Source organism: Schistocerca americana, chromosome 4, assembly GCF_021461395.2.
Source record: "Schistocerca americana isolate TAMUIC-IGC-003095 chromosome 4, iqSchAmer2.1, whole genome shotgun sequence".
NCBI classification, from domain to species: Eukaryota; Metazoa; Arthropoda; class Insecta; order Orthoptera; family Acrididae; genus Schistocerca; species Schistocerca americana.
This window is the reverse complement of record NC_060122.1, coordinates 664,610,369-664,632,656: the sequence shown is the minus strand read 5'-3', so window position 1 is coordinate 664,632,656 and position 22,288 is coordinate 664,610,369. Positions and strand designations below refer to the sequence as shown.

The 22,288-nt window shown below is 42.7% G+C and overlaps 1 protein-coding gene across 1 annotated transcript in view; it reads left to right on the top strand.

The window, feature by feature from the left end:
* Window positions 1–19,446, top strand: part of LOC124613684 (homeobox protein Nkx-6.2-like) — a 226,448-nt gene extending 207,002 nt beyond the window's left edge. The window contains exon 3 of the mRNA XM_047142401.1: window positions 19,228–19,446. Within this exon, the coding sequence (XP_046998357.1) occupies window positions 19,228–19,446 (219 nt within the window). The remainder of the gene's footprint in view (window positions 1–19,227) is intronic.
* The last annotated feature ends 2,842 nt before the right edge of the window (window positions 19,447–22,288 follow it).

The window sequence follows — 22,288 nt, the reverse complement described above, 5'->3', positions numbered from 1 at the left end:
CGACTTAACTTCTGAGGTCATCAGTCGCCTAGAACTTAGAACTAATTAAACCTAACTAACCTAAGGACATCACACACATCCATGCCCGAGGCAGGATTCGAACCTGCGACCGTAGCGGTCGCTCGGTTCCAGACTGTAACGCTTAGAACCGCACGGCCACTCCGGGCGTCCGACTTAGTGTCTCGATTTAGTTTAGCGAAAGTCTGTATCCTTTAAATGTTAATAAATTTATAACAACTGTCATAAATAAACAAAAGCCGGCCCTGCGACAGAGCGGTTCTAGGCGCTTTAGTCCGGAACCGCACTGCTGCTATGGTCGCAAGTTCGAATCCTGCCTCGGGCATGGATGTGTGTGATGTTAGGTTAGTTAGGTTTAAGTACTTCTAAGTCCAGGGGACTGATGACCTCAGATGTTAAGTCCCATAGTGCTTATAGCCATTTTTTAAACGATCACCCGGTAGCATACGGATACATCTACACATACATTTACATTCTGAAACAACTGTTAAGCGCATGGCAAAAGGTACTTTACATTATGCTACCGAGCAGGACAGATTTCTGTACAATTCGTCTATGGAGAGAAGGAAAAACGATTCCATGAATGCCTCTGAGCGCGCTATAATTAGCCTTTTTTTGCTGTCCCTGTGGGAGCGGTACATAGTGTTTTGTAGTATACTATTCTAGATTGGCTACAAATTTCTGGACGTCGTATAAATACGTGAAATAAGTAGGACGAAAGGCGAATTCTAGACCAGCATTTGTTACGAGTATTCTGTGAAAGTGTAGCGCAATTGCTGCAGTGCCTCGTAGTTTCGCAATTCCAGAATAAGTAACTGTAAGAGTTATAAAGATTTAGAGCTGGTACTGAGAGGAACAAGAAATGGAGTGCGTGTGTGTGGGTTACGAATGCACTGGGCGCTGACGCAGCGGCGGCAGGGGCTAAGCCACCATTTGTCGCGCGGACCGCAGAGACAAATTGTATTGTTTTCCATTTGGCGAGATGAAACTGGCCGGGCAATAGTTTTTGCAAGCCGTCAGGAGGGGCGATGATGGCGGAGCGATCCCGACACAAATCCACGCTAAAACCGGCGGCGCGCTGAGTAATGGCCGCGCCTCGCCCCAGCTCTGCCGCAAAAATACCCCCGTCCGTCCGGTCGGCCACAGGCGCCCCCTCTACCCCACCTGAGGGGCTGTGCTCTCGCCCGACTGAGATACTCGCACAGGCTGACTTTGCCTCAACAAATGTTCTGCAAATGGAGCATTCAGATCCCAATCGGGTTTAAGGGTGTCATACTTGGTATGATGATTATGACGACCCGCTTGTAGTGAAAATTCATAATCACAGCATTGAGCTAGTATGGACTCTCTCTATCCTATTGTACGGCAAATACATTTTATTTATCTTTGTGACCGAATGCCCCATCAATTAGCTTAAAAGACGGAAGTCGTGAGCGTCATCACTCCGCGAATAGTGTACACTGAATTCTGTGTGTTATCTTATTTTAAACTACTTGTGTATAGTATCAGTGAGAGACGCTGGCTATCGTAGCGGGGTCACCTGTCAAGTGGGACGAATCACATCATGAGGGGTTCAACGTACTCGTAGCCCGTAATCGGATTGTATCATTGCTTAACTCGATTTGACAGCCCGAGTGACTTCTTCTCATGTCTCGAGTGGCCAAGGGCTGCGCTCCAGCGACCGTGGTAATTTCTTCCGTGACGTGAAGTGAGCAGAGGTTCTCTTGTAAGGTGGTGGTTTCTGTATCCCGTAGCGATAGGTGACCTTGTCAGCATTTGCCCAAACAAATGTGGAAAATCGCCTAAAAACTGCAGTCATGCATTCAGGCTGCCCGGTGTCGTTTATGGGTCTAGTTGCTCTCGCTATCTCGCAAGCTAGTGCGCTGCACATTATGTATAAGATCAGGTCTCTGTAGCGGCATTAATTCTGAGGGAATAAATTAAATCAACAGGTCATTGCTACTTTGCAAGGGCAGGGCCTTAACTCAGTTTTGGAAATGAGTCTTCTTTTCTGAGGAACCATTAACAATTCACTGTTACTTTGCAAACAATGGAAATAAGGGCAGGGCGTTAATTAAGTTCTGGAAATGCATTTACTTTTCTAAGGAACCATGTCGTCTTTTGTTTTAGGGGATTTGTGAAAAACCACGATCCGAATGGCTTCTCAGATACGAATCGAAGCATATACATTGAAATATGCGTGTGGCTAGGGCCACCCGCCGAGTAGACCAGTCACCTGGTGGAGATCTATATAGCTGAAGCCACTTCGGCGACTTGCAACTCAAAACTAAATTTGCAGGACATCGTAAACTACAACAAAGACTAAATGTGTATGGTAAATACTAAATCAGAAACCATTTTAGAATGTGGCTTTTGGTCTGCTAACTGGGAACATAAACAAAATTTGAGAGGGCTGTTAGAAGAATTGTGTTACAGAATAAATACAAATTAAAACAATTAGATAACTAGTTTCTGGATTGTAAATTCCGAATACCAAAAATAATTCCAAGGGGTCGCAGTACAAGTTCTCTTGCAGGGTAAACACAATTATGACAGATACTGCATTAACTTTGGGTTTAGTTATTTTCCACATTAAATTTATTGTTACAAAAATTCGTGTTGTTAGCTGAATGACATATAATGACAGTTCGTTTTCATCTGCTTTTTTCATTAGAAAAGTTTGTAGACATTCTGTTTACTTTCTTTATGCGTTTCGAATTTTTCACGTTTACTTTCCCATAAATAATTGTAAATCAGTGAACAGTAAAGTTTCACTTTCACGTAGCTCTGAGGCGTCTCCATTAAGCTGTTTGAAACGTGATGATCCGCTGTGCCTTCAAGAATGACGAGATCACCTAGGGAATGCCACGAAAACATTCTCCAGAGCATAACTCTCCCTCCTCCGGCATGGACCCTTCCGATGATAGTTGCAGGGTGTTTGCTTTCAGACTCCGATGGAGCATAAAAAGTGACTCATCTGAAAAGGCCATCTGTCACCATTCAGTGGACGTCCAGTTGCGGAACTGGCGTGCTAATTCCAGCCTTCGTCGCCGACAAACAGCAGTTCAGCATAGGTGCATGAACCAGGCGCCTACTGCGGAGGCCCACAAGCGGCAGCGTTCGCTGAATGGTCGTCGAAGAGACACTGTTGGTAGTTCTTTGATTTTTGAGCGACGTCAATTGCTCACCAGTTGCACGTCTATTCGCCAGTACACATCTCCGCAGCCGTCATTCACGTCTGTCATGCGTAATCAATAATCAATAGTGTATCACGGCTGCCTCGGCGCCGATTTTGGATAGCGCCATTTTGCCTTGAACAAAAAAAAAAGGGTTCAAATGGCTCTGATCACTATGAGACTTAACATCTGAGGTCATCAGTCCCCTAGAACTTAGAACTACTTAAACCTAACTAACCTAAGACCATAACACATCCATGCCCGAGGCAAGATTCGGACCTGCGACCGTAGCGATCGTTCGGTTCCAGACTGAAGTGCCTAGAACCTCTCGGCCACACACGCCGGCCTTGCCAATAACGGTACAGCTCAGCCACACCGGCACGCGAACAGTTAAGAGAAATACTTCCACCGTTGGCCCGAAAGCCAATGACCATGCCCTTTAGGGCGTCAGACAAACAACCCCGTTTCCGCATTACGACAACGACACTGTTTTCCGCGTTCCCCAGACACACTTTATATACACTTCACTGGTACTAATGCCACCTGCTATCCGTGAGTGATTATTCTACGCTGACGTCGAACTAGGTGGTGGTAATGTTAATGTGACTGGATGGTTTGAGAAACGTCCAAGGCAAAGTTAAATTATGTGTCACCATTCTGGAATTACAAAGTTTATGTTTGTTTTAGAACTATAGTTCTGCTGAGTTACGTACGCATACCGTGTACTTCACTGACGTCTGCAGAAGCCGTAAAAGTTACGGTGGACGTTACTGAAATGTGTAGAAACTGCGAATCCAATTTGACAAGATTTATTTCCGTGTGTTATATAACGGTCTGGTCCATCCCGAATGCTAATATAAGCCATATAAGCTCACATCTATTTCGCATATTTTTGTAATGTTGACGTTGATCTCAGCATCTTAATCACTTGAAAAAGACCTAAGCTCGAAATTGCAATCGTGGAAACTGTAATAAATAGTACAGTCGTTAGTCAACATAACGTAATTTAAAAAATTTTCCAATTAATTTGCACGATTCGGCCCGAAAAGTAGAAATCACTAATACAAGACTGTGACAGTAAAAGAAAAACCCTTATCTCATGGGGATCTTTACGGCAAATATGTAAGAACGTAACAGCGTCTGAAAATATTTTATTTCCACGATACTTTAAGTGTCGCGGCTTTATTGAGCCCACACGTGCTAGAAGAACGTTGACAGCTGCTCTGTGTTCCCCCTGTATCTCCGACAGCACCTCGTAATCACTCGGAGGTGTAACCGGCCGGGAGAATCACATCTCTGCTCGGGAAGATGCGACGCAGCCCGCGTTCCCGAGTTACTGGCGCTGCCCTCCACAGGACCGGAATTGCTGGTATGGAGCCAGAATTTCTGGGGAACGAGCAACTCACGGCAAGAAATTGGGGCATTAGCATGTAACACGCCTTCCCTATGGGAAAAACAGAAGATGCAAATTACGCGCAGCTAATGCAAACAGCCGGCACACTCGGCCCGGCGACTATTTCCGAGTATCGGGGTCGCCTCGGGCGGCGCGGCGCGCTCTTTTTAACTGTAAAAGAGCCGGAATGGTAATTAAACTGAGTGGCCGCAGAAAGGGGCGGCCAATTCCGGCGTCCTGGAGGCCGGCGGCCAGCGGGTGTGGTAAACACGTGTAGATGCTGCAGCATTAATAACGGCCGCTCCTTTATTATTGGGGGCCGGAACGGAACGGAATGGCATGAAATGTAGGCGGCCTAAGCCGCAGCGGCCGCACTAATCCCCCTGCAAGATGCCGCTACCCCAGCAGTTCGCAGCCTTGCCAAATGAGGGATCCTACTACTGCGTTATATTGCAGACCGAGCGAAGTATCTGCTGTCCCCTGCAGGAATGAGACAAAGTAATTGTATACGCTCCAGTAAAAGAGTTTATAGAAACTGTTAACTCGTTTAAAAAAGTTGGCACATCAAAGAATTAAGTTGTGGCGCTCACTGTATCTATGTCTTCCTTGACAATCGTGGACTACTACAGCATCAACACAAACAAACCCCACCTCTTTCCTCTCCAAGAATTCTTTATATTTTCCCAAGGTAATTTTAAACCCCCTGCCTTTAAATTAACCTCGATATCTACCTACTCTATCAATCATAAACTACACTACAGTACCAATTCAAATGGAATGAGTAACTTAAATGTATATTTCCTAAGTGTAGCATAGCAGGTTAAATCATTCAATAAAGGCAAAGCCTCTGGTCCACAATGTAGACCAGTCTGGTTCCTTCCAGTGCATGCTGATTACATACCTCAAATTTAGCAATCATATACCGGCTGATCAAAAAGTCAGTATAAAGCTTAATAATCCACGGAATAATGTAGATAGAGAGGTAAAAATTGACTCATATGCTTAGAATAACATGGGGTTTTATTAGAACAAAAAAAAAATGTTCACAAAATGTTCGACAGATGGCGCTGGACAGCAAAACTCCTACCGTGAAGGGTGAGAGGTACGCCGATATGTTACAGAATCGCATCATCCCCAGCCTGGCTGATAAACACCTGCTAGAACGTGCAATGTTTATGCAGGATGGCGCTCCATCCCAAATTGCTAGACGCGTGAAAGATCTCTTGCGCGCGTCGTTTGGTGATGACCGTGTCCTCAGCCGCCACTTTCGTCATGCTTGGCCTCCCAGGTTCCCAGACCTCAGTCCGTGCAATTATTGGCTTTGGGGTTACCTGAAGTCGCAAGTGTATCGTGATCGACCGACATCTCTAGGGATGCTGAGAGACAGCATCCGACGCCAATGCCTCACCATAACTCCGGACATGCTTTACAGTGCTGTTCACAACATTATTCCTCGACTACAGCTATTGTTGAGGAATGATGGTGGACATATTGAGCATTTCCTGTAAAGAACATCATCTTTGATTTGTCTTACTTTGTTATGCTAATTATTGCTATTCTGCTCAGATGAAGCGCCATCTGTCGGACATTTAGTGAACTTTTGTATTTTTTTGGTTCTAATAAAAGCCCATGTCATTCCAAGCGTGTGTGTCAATTTGTAGCTCTCTATCTACATTATTCCGTGATTTATTAATTTTTCAAATTTATACTGACTTTTTGCTCACCCAGTACAATCGCTTGGCTGGCCGCTGTGGCCGCTTCAGCCCGGAACCGCGCTACTGCTACGGTCGCAGGTTCGAACCCTGCCTCGGGCATGGATGTGTGTGATGTCCTTAGGTTAGTTAGGTTTAAGTAGTTCCGAGTTCTAGGGGACTGATGACCTCAGCTGTTAAAGTCCCATAGTGCTCAGAGCCATTTGAGCCATTTGAACAACCGCTTGCTCGTCGGAAGATCCGTACCTAAAGAGTGGAAAGATGCAGAAGTCACTCCAATACCCAAGGAAGGAAATAGGAGTACTCAGCTGAATTACAGACTCATATCGCTAATATCGATTTGTTTTAGGGTTTTGGAACATATAAATTACTGTGCTCGAACATTATGAATTAGCTCGAAGAAAACGATTTATTGACAAACTGTCAACACGGATTCAGAAAATATTGTCCTTGTGAAAAACAAATAACTCTTTATTCTCATCGGCAGGGCATGTCAAATTCATTCCGTAATTTTAGATTTACAGAAGGTTTTTGACGCAGCGACTTCTAATCAAATTTTGTGTCTTTGGAGTAACGTCTAGGTCGTGCGACTGTCAGAAAGGTCACAGTTCTTAGTAACTGACGGAAAGTCATCGAGTAAAAGAGAAGAAATATCTGGTGGTCTCAAAGGAAATGTTACAGGCCCTCTGCTGTTACTGACCTACATAAAAGATTTAGGAGACAATTTGAGCAACCTGCTTAGATTGTTTGCAGATAATGCTGTCATTTACCATCATGTAATGTCATCAGATGATCAAAACGAATTGCGATATGATGTAGATATCTGTGTGGTGCGCAAAGTAGCAATTGACTCTAAGTAATAAAGTACATGAGTATTAAAAGGAATCCGCTAAATTTAAGTTACACGATATATCACACAAATCTAAAGGCTACCAATTCAACTAAACACTTAGGGATTACAGTTACGAATAATTTAAACTGGAATGATCACATAGATAATGTCGTGGGGAAAGACTGCAGTTTATTAGCACAACACTTAGAAAATGCAACAGGGCTACAAAAGAAACAGCTTACACAAGACTTGTCCACTCTGTTTTGGAGTATTGCTGTGCGGCGTGGGATGCACATCAGTTAGGATTGAAGAAGGACATCGAAAAAGTCCAAAGAAGGACAGCTCATTTTGCATTATCGCGAAATAGGGGAGAGAATGACACGGATGTGATACGCGAATTGGGGTGGCAATCATTAAGACTAATGCGTTTTTCGTTGCGGTAGTACCTTCTCATGAAATTTCAATCACCAACTTCCTCCTCGGAGTGGGAAAATATTTTGTTGGTGCCCATCTGCATAGAGAGAAATGATCATCATAGTAAAACAAGAGAAATCAGAGATCGCACGGAAAGATTTAAGGGTTGAGGTATTTCGAAGAACCGTCTGCCAGGCATTTAATTGTGAATTGCAGAATTGTAGAGTAATAATGTTGGTGTAGATGCAGATGAAAATTACAGGTGATGCTCTTAACATTTATGGATTTCTTCCCCCGCTCCCGCCATGGACATCCTACATCTAATTTTTAGCTTACTTCCTGTCCGACCCCATTCAAATCCCTTAACTGCTGCAATCAGCAGATGCCCTCACTACCAACAATTTCACAGGTTTAAATGGCTTTGAGCACTATGGGACTTAACATCTGAGGTCATCAGTCCCCTAGAACTTAGAACTACTTAAACCTAACTAACCTAAGGACAAATGGTTCAAATGGCTCTGAGCACTATGGGACTCAACTGCTGAGGTCATTAGTCCCCTAGAACTTAGAACCAGTTAAACCTAACTAAGCTAAGGACATCACAAACATCCATGCCCGAGGCAGGATTTGAACCTGCGACCGTAGCGGGTGCGCGTTGCCAGACTGAAGCGCACATCGGGCGGCTAATTTCAAAGGACAAAAAAAGGTGAAGACCAACATTTTGCCACGGATCAAACTATAGATTTTCACGTCAGTCAGTATAACTGTGTATCCTTCAAATGATTTTATTAAACCGAAGGTTGATTTGTAAATAACTAATAATTAGAAAGGAGTTTTTATGTCACTTCTCTCCATATCGTTCTTGGGAACCGTCTGTGCCTATACAGATTCCTACTAAGTCTACTTCCACTACCTGTCCCCTCCTCATGAAACTTCGCATCCAACCATTCGATTCACTCACCACAAAACCCGCATAAAGACCATAACGAACAGCCCCCACGTTACTGTTCCACGACCTACCCTCAAACGTTATGTAACTGCAAGCTTCCTGTCTTCCAAAGTCCCAAAACCCCTGATGCAGGTTAGGCGCTTAAATTTAACAATTATCACTACGCTTATCTTCCACCTGATAACGGCCGGTCGCTGGTGGCCGAGCGGTTCTGGCGCTACAGTCTGGAACCGCGCGACCGCTACGGTCGCAGGTTCGAATCCTGCCTCGGGCATGGATGTGTGTGTTGTCCTTAGGTTAGTTAGGTTTAAGTAGTTCTAAGTTCTAGGGGACTCATGACCTCAGCAATTGAGTCCCATAGTGCTCAAAGCCATTTGAACCATTTGAACCATCTGATAACGAAGTATGATATCCCTGCGGTAGTACAAAAATTCAGTAAATCGTTTCGTTTAATTTGTAAACCATAAACGCACAATCATAATCTTTTTAAATTTCTAGCGCTTATTTTCAGCAATACTTTAAATTTTAACTCATCTTTGTAATAGTCTTAAGGCTCTTTGATTGAAGAGTGGCCGTGAATGTGCCGCTGACAGCCGACACATCACCATCGGCGGGCGAGAAAAATCAGACAACAGCAACATCTTCTAATGCGAATGGAAAGCGAAATCCTTTCTGATAATTATCCAACATAACAGACCTTCCCTTGTTTTACACACGATGGCTCATTCAATCACCTTACCTTTCTTAAACGTCTGTTCCTGATCCATACATAAATTATTGAATCCTTACCCTCACCATTAAGTCCTTCATAATATACATACCATCATGACATACTTTCTTGCGTCTACTTCATTTTCTATAAATCAGTTCTCTTCTTCGAAACCTTACTATTACACTGGTCTTTCTCAAACAAATATCAGATAACCATCATCTTCTTCCTTCACTTGTATCAGGAAGTATTATGTCACTGAAATTCTGTAAACATCAGTTAAGTCACCTTATTTCACATTTGACCATTAAATCACAACAATTTTTTGAGTCTAAACTGCCTACTGAATATAATTTTCATATTTTGATATTGCTCTGTTACTGTGCTGAAGCGCTTCGCTGAAGAGCGGATGGCATGGTAGCACCCAGAGATGCTATTCTTCCTTGACCTTTCACCATACACTCGTAAAATCAACAAAACCGGAAAAAATTACAAATACATGCGATTGATAACTAGCATGGAGTCAACAACGAAATTTCTTTCTAAGAAGTAAGTGGCTACGCTATAAAATCGATGTGCACTGCTTAACAAACTGTTTTCTATACAGCATAAGTCAAGAGGAAATGTACCTGCTTTGAGGGATGTTGTATTAGAGACACTGAACAGAAAATTTCATATGGACATATGCCATATTCCGAATGGCTTCCGAAATAGAACATATTTAGTGTTCATTGTCGTTTATGTTCTGTATTACTCAAATATTGGCATTGTTTACAACGTACCACACTAGTCTAATAAGGTTGAGATGAATAATATGATACGGGATACTTGTGGTCTGTCAAGTCGGGATACCTCAAACTGGTCTACGAAAACTATCTAAGCAGCAGCGCATGCGCGTCGCGCGATTTGCTCAATATTCTCTGACCCCCCGCGCAAGCTATCAGTCCTACAGAAAACAATGAAAATGACTTTTTTTGTAGGAAGTTTAATGTGGTTCAATTTTATATTGCGACACGTTTTCGCTGGAGGGTGCGGTTTTCGAGTTATTCAATAAAACTTACAAAAGTGATACAAAATGTGTTCTATCTCGGATACAATTCGTAGTAGGACATATGGTCATATTAAGTTTATTGTTCAGAATCATTAATACTATTATCCCTCAATCCATTTGTCTTTTCTCCTCATTAACCCTATATAAAACAGTCAACGGGGCGTACATTCTTTATTATCGTACAATGATAATAACAGAATATCAAATGAAACGCTGTTTAGTCGCGTGGACAACGTTCCAGAGCGAATGTGTATGTTGGCGAAGCTCAGGGGAAGTTGCCCGCACTCCGGGAAGCAAGATGAAGTATTTATACGCCCACTAGAGTTTCATTGCTTTTATACAACTTCCCTCAATTTAAATCTTAGGATATCTTGCAGAGGTGCAGCTGTTTCCATCTCATTTGCTTTCATAAGAATGCCATCTCGGCCCCAATCTCAAATCGGGCAGAGTTCTAGAAGCATCCCTCTGCGCAGGTGATTCAGAAGGAAAAAGCACTGCAGTACGACGTAGATAAAACGGTTATTTCAGCATTTCTTCGCATCCTAGGAAGAGATTCGATAATATTAGATTTATCTTTGATTTTAAAATAGAGTAATTGTTTTAGTAAACTTTATAATTTACGACTACTTTATTGATCAACACAAATATACGATTGCTGCGATTGCTGTCTCTTCAAGAGACGATTTACCAGATTTTCGATTTATGTATCTAACATTCGAAGCGTTCTTAGTGAAAGCACAAGTAATACACAAATTTCATAGACAAGTCCTAACATTAAGAAACAGTTCTTAAATTACTGAGGAAGATATTGCTGCAACCAGTCACTATTTATGTAATCAAATTTATTTTGTTGTCCTTTACCGATTTCGAGTGTTTCCACACCCACCCTCGCAAGATGCACAGTTATGTCATTGAGTAAAAGAATTAGTAGATTTAATATTTACTCTTCTATACCATCAGTTACTTCTCCCTCTTCGTAAGCGCAGGTATCGAAATATGAGTTTCATGCTTCGTAAACACAATTTGTATCTCTTTTACCGGTGAAGTTACACAGTGTGTTAGTTTGATATAATCTTACGTGAAAAACTGGCAATGAGTGTTTTCCCCTTGTGGAAACACATGTGAATTGTTACTGAAAGCAATAGAAAAGCAACCAGTCATCATTAAATAGTCTGGTAATTAAAAATAGAGCCATTACCAGTTTCGAACGGAGAAGTTTCTGTTAATATGGCCCTAGATGTTTATTCTGAGTTGTGTTTGGTGCTCTACAAGGATTCCAAAAGCGAAAAGGCGTTCACTTTTGTTTACAATTCGGTAGCGCATTAAGCATAAAACTTTACACATACACATCATTGGATTCGTCTCGATAGCCGCTATCATAAAATAAGTACCAAACTACAGCATCCCATTTAAAGAAACAAAGTTGACCTTCATATCTCCGAAGCGATTCCACCTAGCAACAAAAAAACCAGCGTCTATTATGGCCCCCGTTGTTCCATGCAACTTTTGTCCCACAAACTTTCCAACTCCTATCACACTTTCGGAGTTATTCTTGGTGGCAATAATTAGTCCCTAACCCTGTATAAATGTATTTTGTTGTAGTTACAAATGTGTTACTATGTTACATTTGCTCTTGTTACTCTCTTGCTTTTCAGGTTAGAAGTAAGTTTTGCAGGCTCAGATTCGTGAGGTTAAATAATGATTTGTTGTTACTTAAGATTTCCAATGTTCTTAGTCCATGTTTCTCTTCCTTAAGATGTATTTACTCGGTTTCCGTGGTACAGACGGCCGAACTGCGGCGTTTTTTGATCACATTTATTTCAACATTTCACTTGCACCTCGCACTGTGTGTTGAACTTGTGTGTGTTTATAGTGTGTGGTGTTGCCAACTGTCGCTGTGTGTTTTTCTTTCATTTTCAGTGTGTACTATATATGTGTGGTTTGCTATGTGTTCATTTGTCAAGTGTGTGTGTGTGTGTGTGTGTGTGTGTGTGTGTGTGTGTGTGTGTGTGTGGATGTGAGTGTTTCTACGTGGGAACGTGTTATGCTTCGTGTGACCGGTTTTTTTGTGTTATTATTGTAGTGGCTAACGTTATTTAGGAAGATTTATGCAGTGAAATTCCGCTAGCAGAAGTGTTAGGTGTGCAGTTAACTCTTTTGAATCAGTTTTTAGGATTCCGTGCCCAGAGCGGTGGAAAGGGAATCCTCATAGTATTGCTTTGTTGTCCGTCTGTTTGTCTGTCTGTCAGTCCTACTGTTAAAAACTATTTTTCTTAGGAACGGGTAGACGCATGAGGTTGAAATTTGTGTCACGTACTGAGGCCTATGATCACTTGGCAGTACAATAAATTGAAGCTTCTAAGTCAATACAGTCAAAAGACAAGGCTACTTATGTCACAGATTTTAATACTCACAAAGACACTCATCAAAGCCTGTAGGGTACTTCCCGTTGATCTACAATGATGAAATTTGGCAAGAAACAAAGTTTCACGGTACAAGTAATCGAAAAGCTCCGAAACTGATAAACTGTAATTATATCACACCAAAAAATATATTTTTTGTCATTTGTTATCCGAAGTCAAACTTGAAGCTAAAACAATCAGTAGTTTTGCATTGAGTGGGTCGCGATGGGAAAAGTCAGACATCAAGTAACGAATGATTTTATCGCTCATATGACGCGTTTCGGAATTTATCCGTTATCAGATACCCAGGAGCGACTGCTGCACCTAGATATGGCGTTTCAAGTTTTATAAGAAACAAACATTCGCAGGCTTGTCTCCTAGATGTCTGGAGATGGAGAAATTCCGAAACACGTCATATGAGCAATATATTCCTTGTTTGATGTCTGACTTTCATCATTGCGACCCAGTCAGCCTGAGAGGCGAACTACTTTTTTTTATAATAACTGATCGCCTGCCCCCTGCATGACTTTATGTCACATTTATGCAATTGAAATTAAAATATTCTCGAAAATCTTGCAATCGCTGGGAACGATATGTTGCCAGTATCAATGTCGATAACACGCAAAAATGGTCGAGATTTTCGATTCCCAGAATGAATTAACTGTCAGCGTACATAATTAAGCTTGTGTGGAACTCTTGGTGCGTGAGTCTTACTCGTATCTGGCAAATTCTTTATTTAGTTTTACCCCTAAACAAAATTTTGAAATTTAAAATTGTCATTAGTGAAAGGATAAGCTGCCACTTTCCTTTATTCTTTAACAAGACCTTCCTCATTCTTGTATCAAACCATTCGCCGACAACCTACGAAACTTCGTCGGGAAAGCTTGATCCAACCCTTTATATTATTTGTCTCGTCAGTTGTTTTGGCTCGAGTTTCGCTTCCGCTGTTCTCGTTCCGAAGTGTCGGGTAAACACGTCGAAGACGTGCATGGTATGCTGCGGCGTCCTTCCTTCCCGAAGCGCTGAAAGTAATGAAGCCATTCTGGTCGAGTGTAAACGGGATAGGGCCAGGGTGTGGCGCGGACAGGGCGCAGTTTCCGCCCTCGCAGGCAGGCATTAACCCTTCCCGTCCCATCCCCCGGCAGCCCTTCAGCCCTTCGCTCGCCGGCCGACCACATTTTGCAGCGCTCCGAGATGCCTCACTAATACCACTTCATTTAGACGATAAGGCACAGGCGCCGTGCCGGCCGCACGACGGCCGAGAGTGGTGGGGGGAGGGGAGTAGGGGAGGCCGGAGCCTCCTCCCCTCTCTTCTGTCACCCCTTCGCTCTGCTTTCCGGACGGCGAGACGGCGCACTCGGGAGAAGTGGCGGAAGGACGAGGCTAGGAGGGACGAAGAAAAGGAAGAGGAGCAGCAGCGAGTTGCGGCCGTGGAAGAGGCCCGGCGTCCCCGCCCGGCCATGATTGATGGGCATTACATGCCGGCCTAAATACCGTGTAATTTGCAAATACAACGCATAATTACACTTGATTACCGGCGCCCTCTATCCGCCGCCCGGTGCCGGGACTTCACTTTATGATAAAAGATAGAGGAGAGGAAGGAGCGCCGGCAAGGAGGGATGATTAAAGCGTCCGTGATGTACTGCTCTTAGTAACTGGGGGCGGGGGTGTGGGGGGGGGGGGGGAGGTAATTAGCACTGGAGCGGGCGGGCGCAAACACGCCAACTGCGCCCCAGACACGCCGCCACAGACGGATCGCGCGCTCGCAACCGCCGCCACCCTCCACGCACGTGCCCGCGTGCAGCGCAGACGCGCCAAATCACGTCGTTTGAGTCCTTGCCTCTGCACGTTCTTCTCTTACTCCTTTTATATGCCCTTCTTTCAGTCGCGACGAGCGGACTGCCTACCGCCTTTCAACAAAAACCAGTCGCTTGAAACACAGCTGGCTTTATTCATATACGACATCTTGTAAACAATAGATTCAAGTGAAAAGATTGCCGAAAGGCTTCGATACAGCACCACATCGCCAACTACTCACCAAAATACGATGTGAGTGAGTAGCCTTTACTTGCGTGAGTGTGTTATCGTGAATACAAACCTGGAAATGTGAACTGACAACCTAAATGAGCTACTGAGCTCAAAGCCACATCACTTACATGAAATTCAAGAAAATCCTGTGTGCGTGAAAATCGATCGCATTCGCAAGCAAATTAATAAGCAAACCAATGATTTCACGCTCAGTGGACTTGGTCAGTGTAAAATTTTTGCAGAAAAATGTAACTATTAAAAAAACAAACCAAACTGTAATGTCGGCCTGTATAAGACTGTAACCTGAAACACACAAAAATTTCTACACTGACATAAGGCCCTCGTAAAATAAAGAAACTGGCAGAACCTACATTGCGCAAATAAAACGAAACATTATGAATCTCACCTGCAAAATGGCAGAAGTACTGGCAGAAACAGCAACACAGCAATACTCCACAACAGCTAAAAAAAAAATAAAAAATAAAAAAAAAATCTGTGTTTGGTCCAGGGAAATTGGGTTAATGATCTTCACACAGAATGCCACTGAAATACATGGCGTAACTTTTAAGTTCTGAAATTTCAGTTAGGAAGGAATTTATCAAAGAAAACAATTATAGACTCCAATATGAAAATTCATTTAATCTAATAATTTCCATGATACAGTAAATTAACTTAGAATGTCAATCAATAGAATAATTATCAACATTCGACTGTGACGAGGGTGAAGTGTACCAACAATAGAAGTGTACAAAAATAAAAATAGACTTTTTACCTCGTCAGATAATACCTTGTTCTTCATTTCAAAAGCTTTTTTATGTCCGTATGCTATTCAACTATTGTTCTGTCATCATTCCTCCTCGCAATAAATCTGCAACTTCCATTGTTCCAAAGTGCGTCTATGCATTACACTGTACACTCAGCGAATCCCCGCCTGCTGCACACCGCACCTTTCCACTACTGACTGTCAAAAATCCTACGACTCCACAGTGCTGCCATCGCAGACGCAGATACTGTTGCCTAACAACTGTTTCTCTGACCACAATTCTTCAAATATATCATTTTCCTATACAAATATTAACACATCCAATAACAAAATCAAAAAATAGCCATCTTACAACGATAATACGGAGTATCTTTACAAATATGTAAATGGTTCAAGGAATATCTGAGTTTTTTTTAATTTAATCGTATGGCTAGCCCCCCCCCCCCTCCCTCCCCCTGCCCATATACCTCAGCCATTGCTTCCCCAGACCACAGACGGTATTTCTGCCGGCACAGTTTCCAGGATGATCTCAACTGAAATAATTCGTGCGCGCGTTAGCACAGGAGCTTAGAAGACCGAAAGCGTTGGCGGAGGGCAAACTGGGACACCAATGTTGGGTTAGAATGTGGATTCCCCTAATAAACCGTTTTGTGAACATTAAACACGACGATGAGTCCTTTTGCAAACATTCTTCTGATGACAAAATTTTATATTGATAGTTTATGCTCCTTAGTATAATCACTAGCTATTTGTCGCTGCAGTAGGTCCCATTCTTCGTATTTTATTGTGTCTCAGAACTCAACAAAGAAGCTGCTTTCTCCGTTTATCATTTATTCGTTGGGCTACATATCCCCTCCACCTCCATCCTATTTTCATGTGTCTTGATTGCGTCTTCTCCCCAATCTTCTCCCAGATCCGTTCCTTGGTTTCTGTCTCTTCTGTATCCAACGTGCTCGATTAAAGGTACACGATTTTAAAAGTCCAGTTATCGCAGTCGTAAGTCACAATTGGCAGTACACCTAACTGTATGTAAACTGTCCTTTGCAGAAACATTCGAACGTTGCTTTTGAAAACCTAATATAGTTTACCAAAACCACTCTAGGGCACGTCTTGAGCTGTCTGTCAAGTCACTGTTTTCGATTCCCTAAATACAAATACTCATCTATGGGTTCTATTTCGTTGTTAACTTCTATTTTCTTTTTCCCAAGTTGGTTGTACATTACGTTTGTCTTTTTAGGTCGAATTTCATACATGTTCTATTAAGATCCCATTGAAGTTTATCTGTGTTAGAGACGTTCAGAAAGATGATTTCTGCTAAGCAAATACGATTCGTGTATGATCGATCAATACATATTCCAATAGGTCTAAATTGTTGACAGTTTTGCACCAATTTGATCAGCAAGACTATACTTTGCAAGCTACAAAACGTTAAGTCTGCAATGATTTTACTTTGGAATACGAATGAAAGTTTTTGCTTTTTATACATAAATGAAGCGGCTGCCAACCCATTGGTTCATTTGAACTTCATATTTGCTTATTAGACATCGTCCAATTGGAGGCGATATACCATCATATTCCTCCCACTCAGCACCTATCTACAGTACAATTACGTTTGGATCAAACCTTGGGAATAGGAAACATGCGAAAACTTCACATTTTTATACGTATAAAAATGGTTCAGATGGCTCTAAGCACTATGGGACTTAACATCTGAGGTCATTAGTCCCCTAGACTTAGAACTACCAAACCTAACTAACCTAAGGATATCACACACATCCATGCCCGAGGCAGGATTCGAACGTGCGACCGTAGCAGCAGCGCGGTTCCGGACTGAAGCGCCTAGAACCGCTCGGTCACAACGGCCGTCTTATACGTATAAAGTCTGTCTAAGCGAAAGAGACATGCTAAGTAGCATAAAAACATTCTCAAACAGACCGGCTGTCGAATCTCGATGGATTTCTTATTCTTTAACGCAGCAGTAACCAAACTGATTCATTAATTCTTGATAAAATTTACACATAGTTCTCTCAAAGAAAATACCGGTTTTGTAGTATTTAGAGAAAATTTAGAGTAACTAAAGAGAGAAAGTTATTTAAATTTAGCAAAACCTAGAATATGGCAGAAATGACGCAAAGAGGAAACAGAGGTACTAAGACAAACCGAAGCACAATTACGCATCACGGAGACAAATTAAGAAACATTCACAAAAATTAAACAAGAAGGACAAAAGACCTAAAATATATTATGTCAAAAAGAAAATGAGGGTCACTAGGAAAATCCGCAGTATGACACATTTAAATACTGCGTGGCACAGACGGAAAACGAAACGACGAGAAAATTTTTAAGTACTAATTACGCCGCAAATTATCAGCAAACCGTGAAAAGCACAGTAAGGGATAACATGATTCGGAATGAGAAACAATGGCCTGGAAGGCAAATATGAAGGACTGCTCGGCTGGTACGAAAATTTGCGACACGTCGGTGGCATCACGAAGTTTTCTGTTTTATTCAGCAACATCTATTTTTCTGAGGAAATTCTGTTTTTCAAATGACGGCAGACAGAACGATGAAGGTTACGTATCTACGGGTAACATACGATAACATCAAAATATCTGAGGACAACTACAACATATTGCCTGAAACATATCATGAATGCCAGAGAGGTCAGTAATTAAATGGTGCAACAACGATGAAACGTGTTTGAATCTTAGAAACATCTTTGGAAAGGTAAACCACTTGTAACCTCCCTATCTAATTTTGCTACAAAATAACTAACCTAGTGACGCGGTTGCCTATCAGATGCTTATTACGATGTTACTATGTACATATTGTAGTGACCACTCGAAAATGGCGTAACGCTGAAATTGGCCTACAGTGGAACAATAAATGATTCAGTCCTTTGGGCGCGAGTTTGTGGTCATTTAAACAAATCTATGCATCTGTGGTACCTAACATAAACAGTGATAACGATTTTCGTCGAAATTTCAACGGAAATGATTTTCATATCAAAGAAAAAGGAATAAAAGTTCTTATGTTTTGTGCTGTGCGCTGCACTGTGTTTTAAGTGTTACGCACACTCTGTCAGTGTACAGAGTGATCCGTTTGAGATGTTAGAAAAGGAAAACACTAGAACAGGCCGATAACGTTGTGCTGGTGTCCGAAAGCTGGCTCAGTCTCTACGACACTCAAAAATTTCGCATACCACACAACACATTGACGGCGTTTTTGTAGCGTACCGGCCGGCCGCGGTGGCCGAGCCGTTCTAGGCGCTTGAGTCCGGGACCGCGCGACTGCTACGGTCGCAGGTTCGAATCCTGCCTCTGGCATGGATGTGTGTGATGTCCTTAGGTTAGTGAGGTTTAAGTAGTTCTAAGTTCTAGGGGACTGATGACCTCAGATAGTCCCATAGTGCTCAGAGCCAATTGTAGCGTACCGACAATTTTCACTTGACAATCAAGACACGCCGAGCGCACTAAATTGTGCCACTTCCGTACAATGGTGTTTGTGAAATTCGATGTTTGTGCTGTGACTACGCGGTCTGTACAATGTGTTTGTGACAACTGGTGTTTGCACTGTGAATTACGCGCTTTTGGCTTGACTCCGGGAGCATGGTCACTCATTGTTAACTCCCATCATTTTCACTATCATTAGCCTTTCTCAATCTTTCACTCAAACCCTTCGTTAAACAGACTGTCCATTTATTTAGCTAGTCAGTGTATAACGTTATCAGATGTGACAGGATACAGGTTGGCCTGACACATTTTCTTTCTTGCGTTGCAGGTGTGGTTCCAGAACCGGCGCACCAAGTGGCGCAAGAAGCACGCGGCCGAGATGGCGACGGCGAAGCGCAAGCAGGAGGAGGCGGAGGGGCTGGCCGATGCGGACGCCGACGCCGACGCGTCCGACCGCGACGACGACCTGGGCCGCGCCGCCAGCGCCGCCAAGCGGCTGCGCCGCGAACTCGCCGGCGAGGCCGCCGAGCTGGCGGGCCGCCCCTGAGCCGGGGTGTCGGCTCCGTCCGACGAGCGCTTCAGCCTGCTCGACGCGTCTCCAGCCTCGTCGCAGAGCGCTGGGCCTCAAGTTTCTACGGCACCCGTGACGGACAGACCGCTGTTCCAAACTGAGTGGTCCTCAACTGTTGGGAAATATCTACCGTGAAGCATCTCAGAGCCCCGTTGTAGCGTAAACAGTCCGCTGCTGGAAGTCTCCCACTCGTTGTCGATAACTTCTGTTCAAGATACAGCACACGCAATTTCCTGGTGCTCGAGGCTGAATTACACACATGGAGACATATGGATCTTTCAGAGAGGAAGCTCTGCATCAGCCATCGCCATACTAAAAGCCCATTATTCGAATGGAGGCTATTTTGGTATGCAGTACTGTGAAGTTCAATGAACTGCAAATATGACTGTTTACTGGCGGCAACTATAAGATAGGAGAACAGAAATGCTCGCTGTTACACTGAAAGAATGATAGAAAGTGAAAATTTTTGCATTTAGAAAACCGTTCTACAGATCAAAGAAAACGATTAATACTGTAAAACTGATCTCTAAATTGTAACAGTAACAACGATACGGTGTTCTGACAGACTAAAACGCTATCCAGACACCTGTCAATCTCTCCGTTTGCCAGTATCAAACCAGCCTCCGCCATATTACTTATACCAGGGTACTTGTCTGGCAAGATATACAAGAGAGTCCTTGTGGCGTGGGAAAATTGGAGAGATTTGACCATCTATCTAGTTCGAGAGTGGGGTCTGGGTCAAGCTGCCAGCAGAAAACACGAGTATTGATTCTGATTCAGGTCTGGAATAAACTTTTAGTCTGTCAAGACGTTTCAAAGCGCTGTGAAAGATTCATTCTAGTAACTGAACAGTGTTTACAAGCAAAAAGATTCAGGAATTAATTTTTAACATAAGACAGAGATCAATATTCTCGCGATGTTAAGAGTAGTTATACTTTCAAAATCGAAAAAATATGAAGGAAACCAGTACAATTTCACGAAAGCCCGTGCACTCATTAAATAAAAATAAGGGTGCTAATGTTACATACTCCTCTAATTCTATTACTAATAAGAAAGTAGCGCAACTGGTGCTACAGAAGAACAGTACTTCTTTTCCGAGGTCTGTTGCGGTTTCTGCAAGAAATGTCGCTAATTAGTTAGACATTAGCGCTGCAGCAGGGGCTCGTTTCCGTCATGTGCTGCACGTTGTGCTGTTCCTCATGTTCTTGAAGAGTTTCAGCAAGCATTTATCAAGTTTCTTGTACCCGTCAGTATAAAAAGATGGTGGTTTTGTATGACGCCAGGGGAGTCGTAGTTTCCGGCTCAGCGGTGTCATGTGATGCCTGTGTTAGTGACAGTAGTAACAACGATGTTTGTTAACTGTTCCCAAGGAAGATCGCCACAAGAATGGAAGGAACTGAGGAAGCGTCAGGCACGAATAACTTTTTACGAGCAAGGAGCATAACTGGGACACTTACTTGTTACTGCAATTGAACTGTTGCCTAGATTATAAATTTCTAATTTGCATTTTCACTGCGCATTGTTATGATTTTTCTTTGTAATTGTTGAAGCTGAAATGACGAAACGATGATAAAGTTTTTATTCAACTCATAACTAGAAGTAGAACGAACGTTCGTTTGTAAAGATAATTTTCGAATGACCTCACATGTAATTTATAGTAATGAAATTGATGGTAAAATGAAATATGTAGCCTGTACTATGTATCTAGATCCTGTCATATCTGACACCCCGTTTCGTCAGTTCAGCTGGACCCGTAGTTGGTGTGGAAGTGAATAGACTACACTGCTGGAGGTGCGGCGTGACAGTCTGTATTATTTTTAAAAAGAGGGCGCGCAGTATTATGCAAATGCAACCAAAGAATATGAACCTAGCTGTACATTTTGCACGTTCTAGATTAACCAGTAAGATAGGTAGAAGGCCTAATCAGCGAGAGGATGTATAGCAGGGTGCCCGCGAAGCTATATATGGACTTGTAAATAAGATTATGTATATTGTAAAGTATATCTGCCGCGGCGCGCTGGTCGGCAACAGAGGCGGAGGAGGGAGGGAGGGGGAAAAAAAGGCAAAGGCGGGGAGATTAGGGTGGTGTACGGTTCCTGTGGGAAGGAATAAAGCAACTAGTCAGGCGCTGATAATATTACTGCAAAAGCACGTCCCACAGATAGGGCGTATATATTGCTGGCCCCAAAAAATTGGTTTCACAGCTGTGCGCGGGCACTGCGTGTTAAAACAGCGTACCGCGCACTGCGTCGTGGAAGCAGATAGCGGCGGATGTGTGCGCCGCCATTAACGTACAGGAAACAAGCGCTCTTCGAATAAATGTTATTTTATCTGTGTAATTAAGTGCATAATTTAAAAATAAGATTATAAATAAAGAAATCTCTACTAGACAGCGTGCGTGTGTGAGTGCAGTGTGTAAATGAGTGTAATGAGTAAATGGCTGCTGAAAATGATATCTGATTTCGAAAAGTAACAACCTTGTACGTGTATACCAGCTAATATACCAATTATTTGTAATATAAACATGTTGCGAATTAGAATGTGTATGATTTAGTACTCTCCCACAATATACCTAAACTCCTCATTCCTCTACCTCAAAAGTAAGCACAGTAATTCATTTTCCAGATTTCTCTGGCAGTTATGATTTTATGACTGCAATAATTAAGTTTTCTGTGTGATACTGTATGCTTAAAAAAGTAGATGACATAAGACGGAGAAAACTGCCAGCTTCAAACAAGGATATGACAGCCAGTGTCAAATCACACGAAATCTACATGAGTCTGCTCGTAAACATTTACCCACGTTAAACGCATATCGT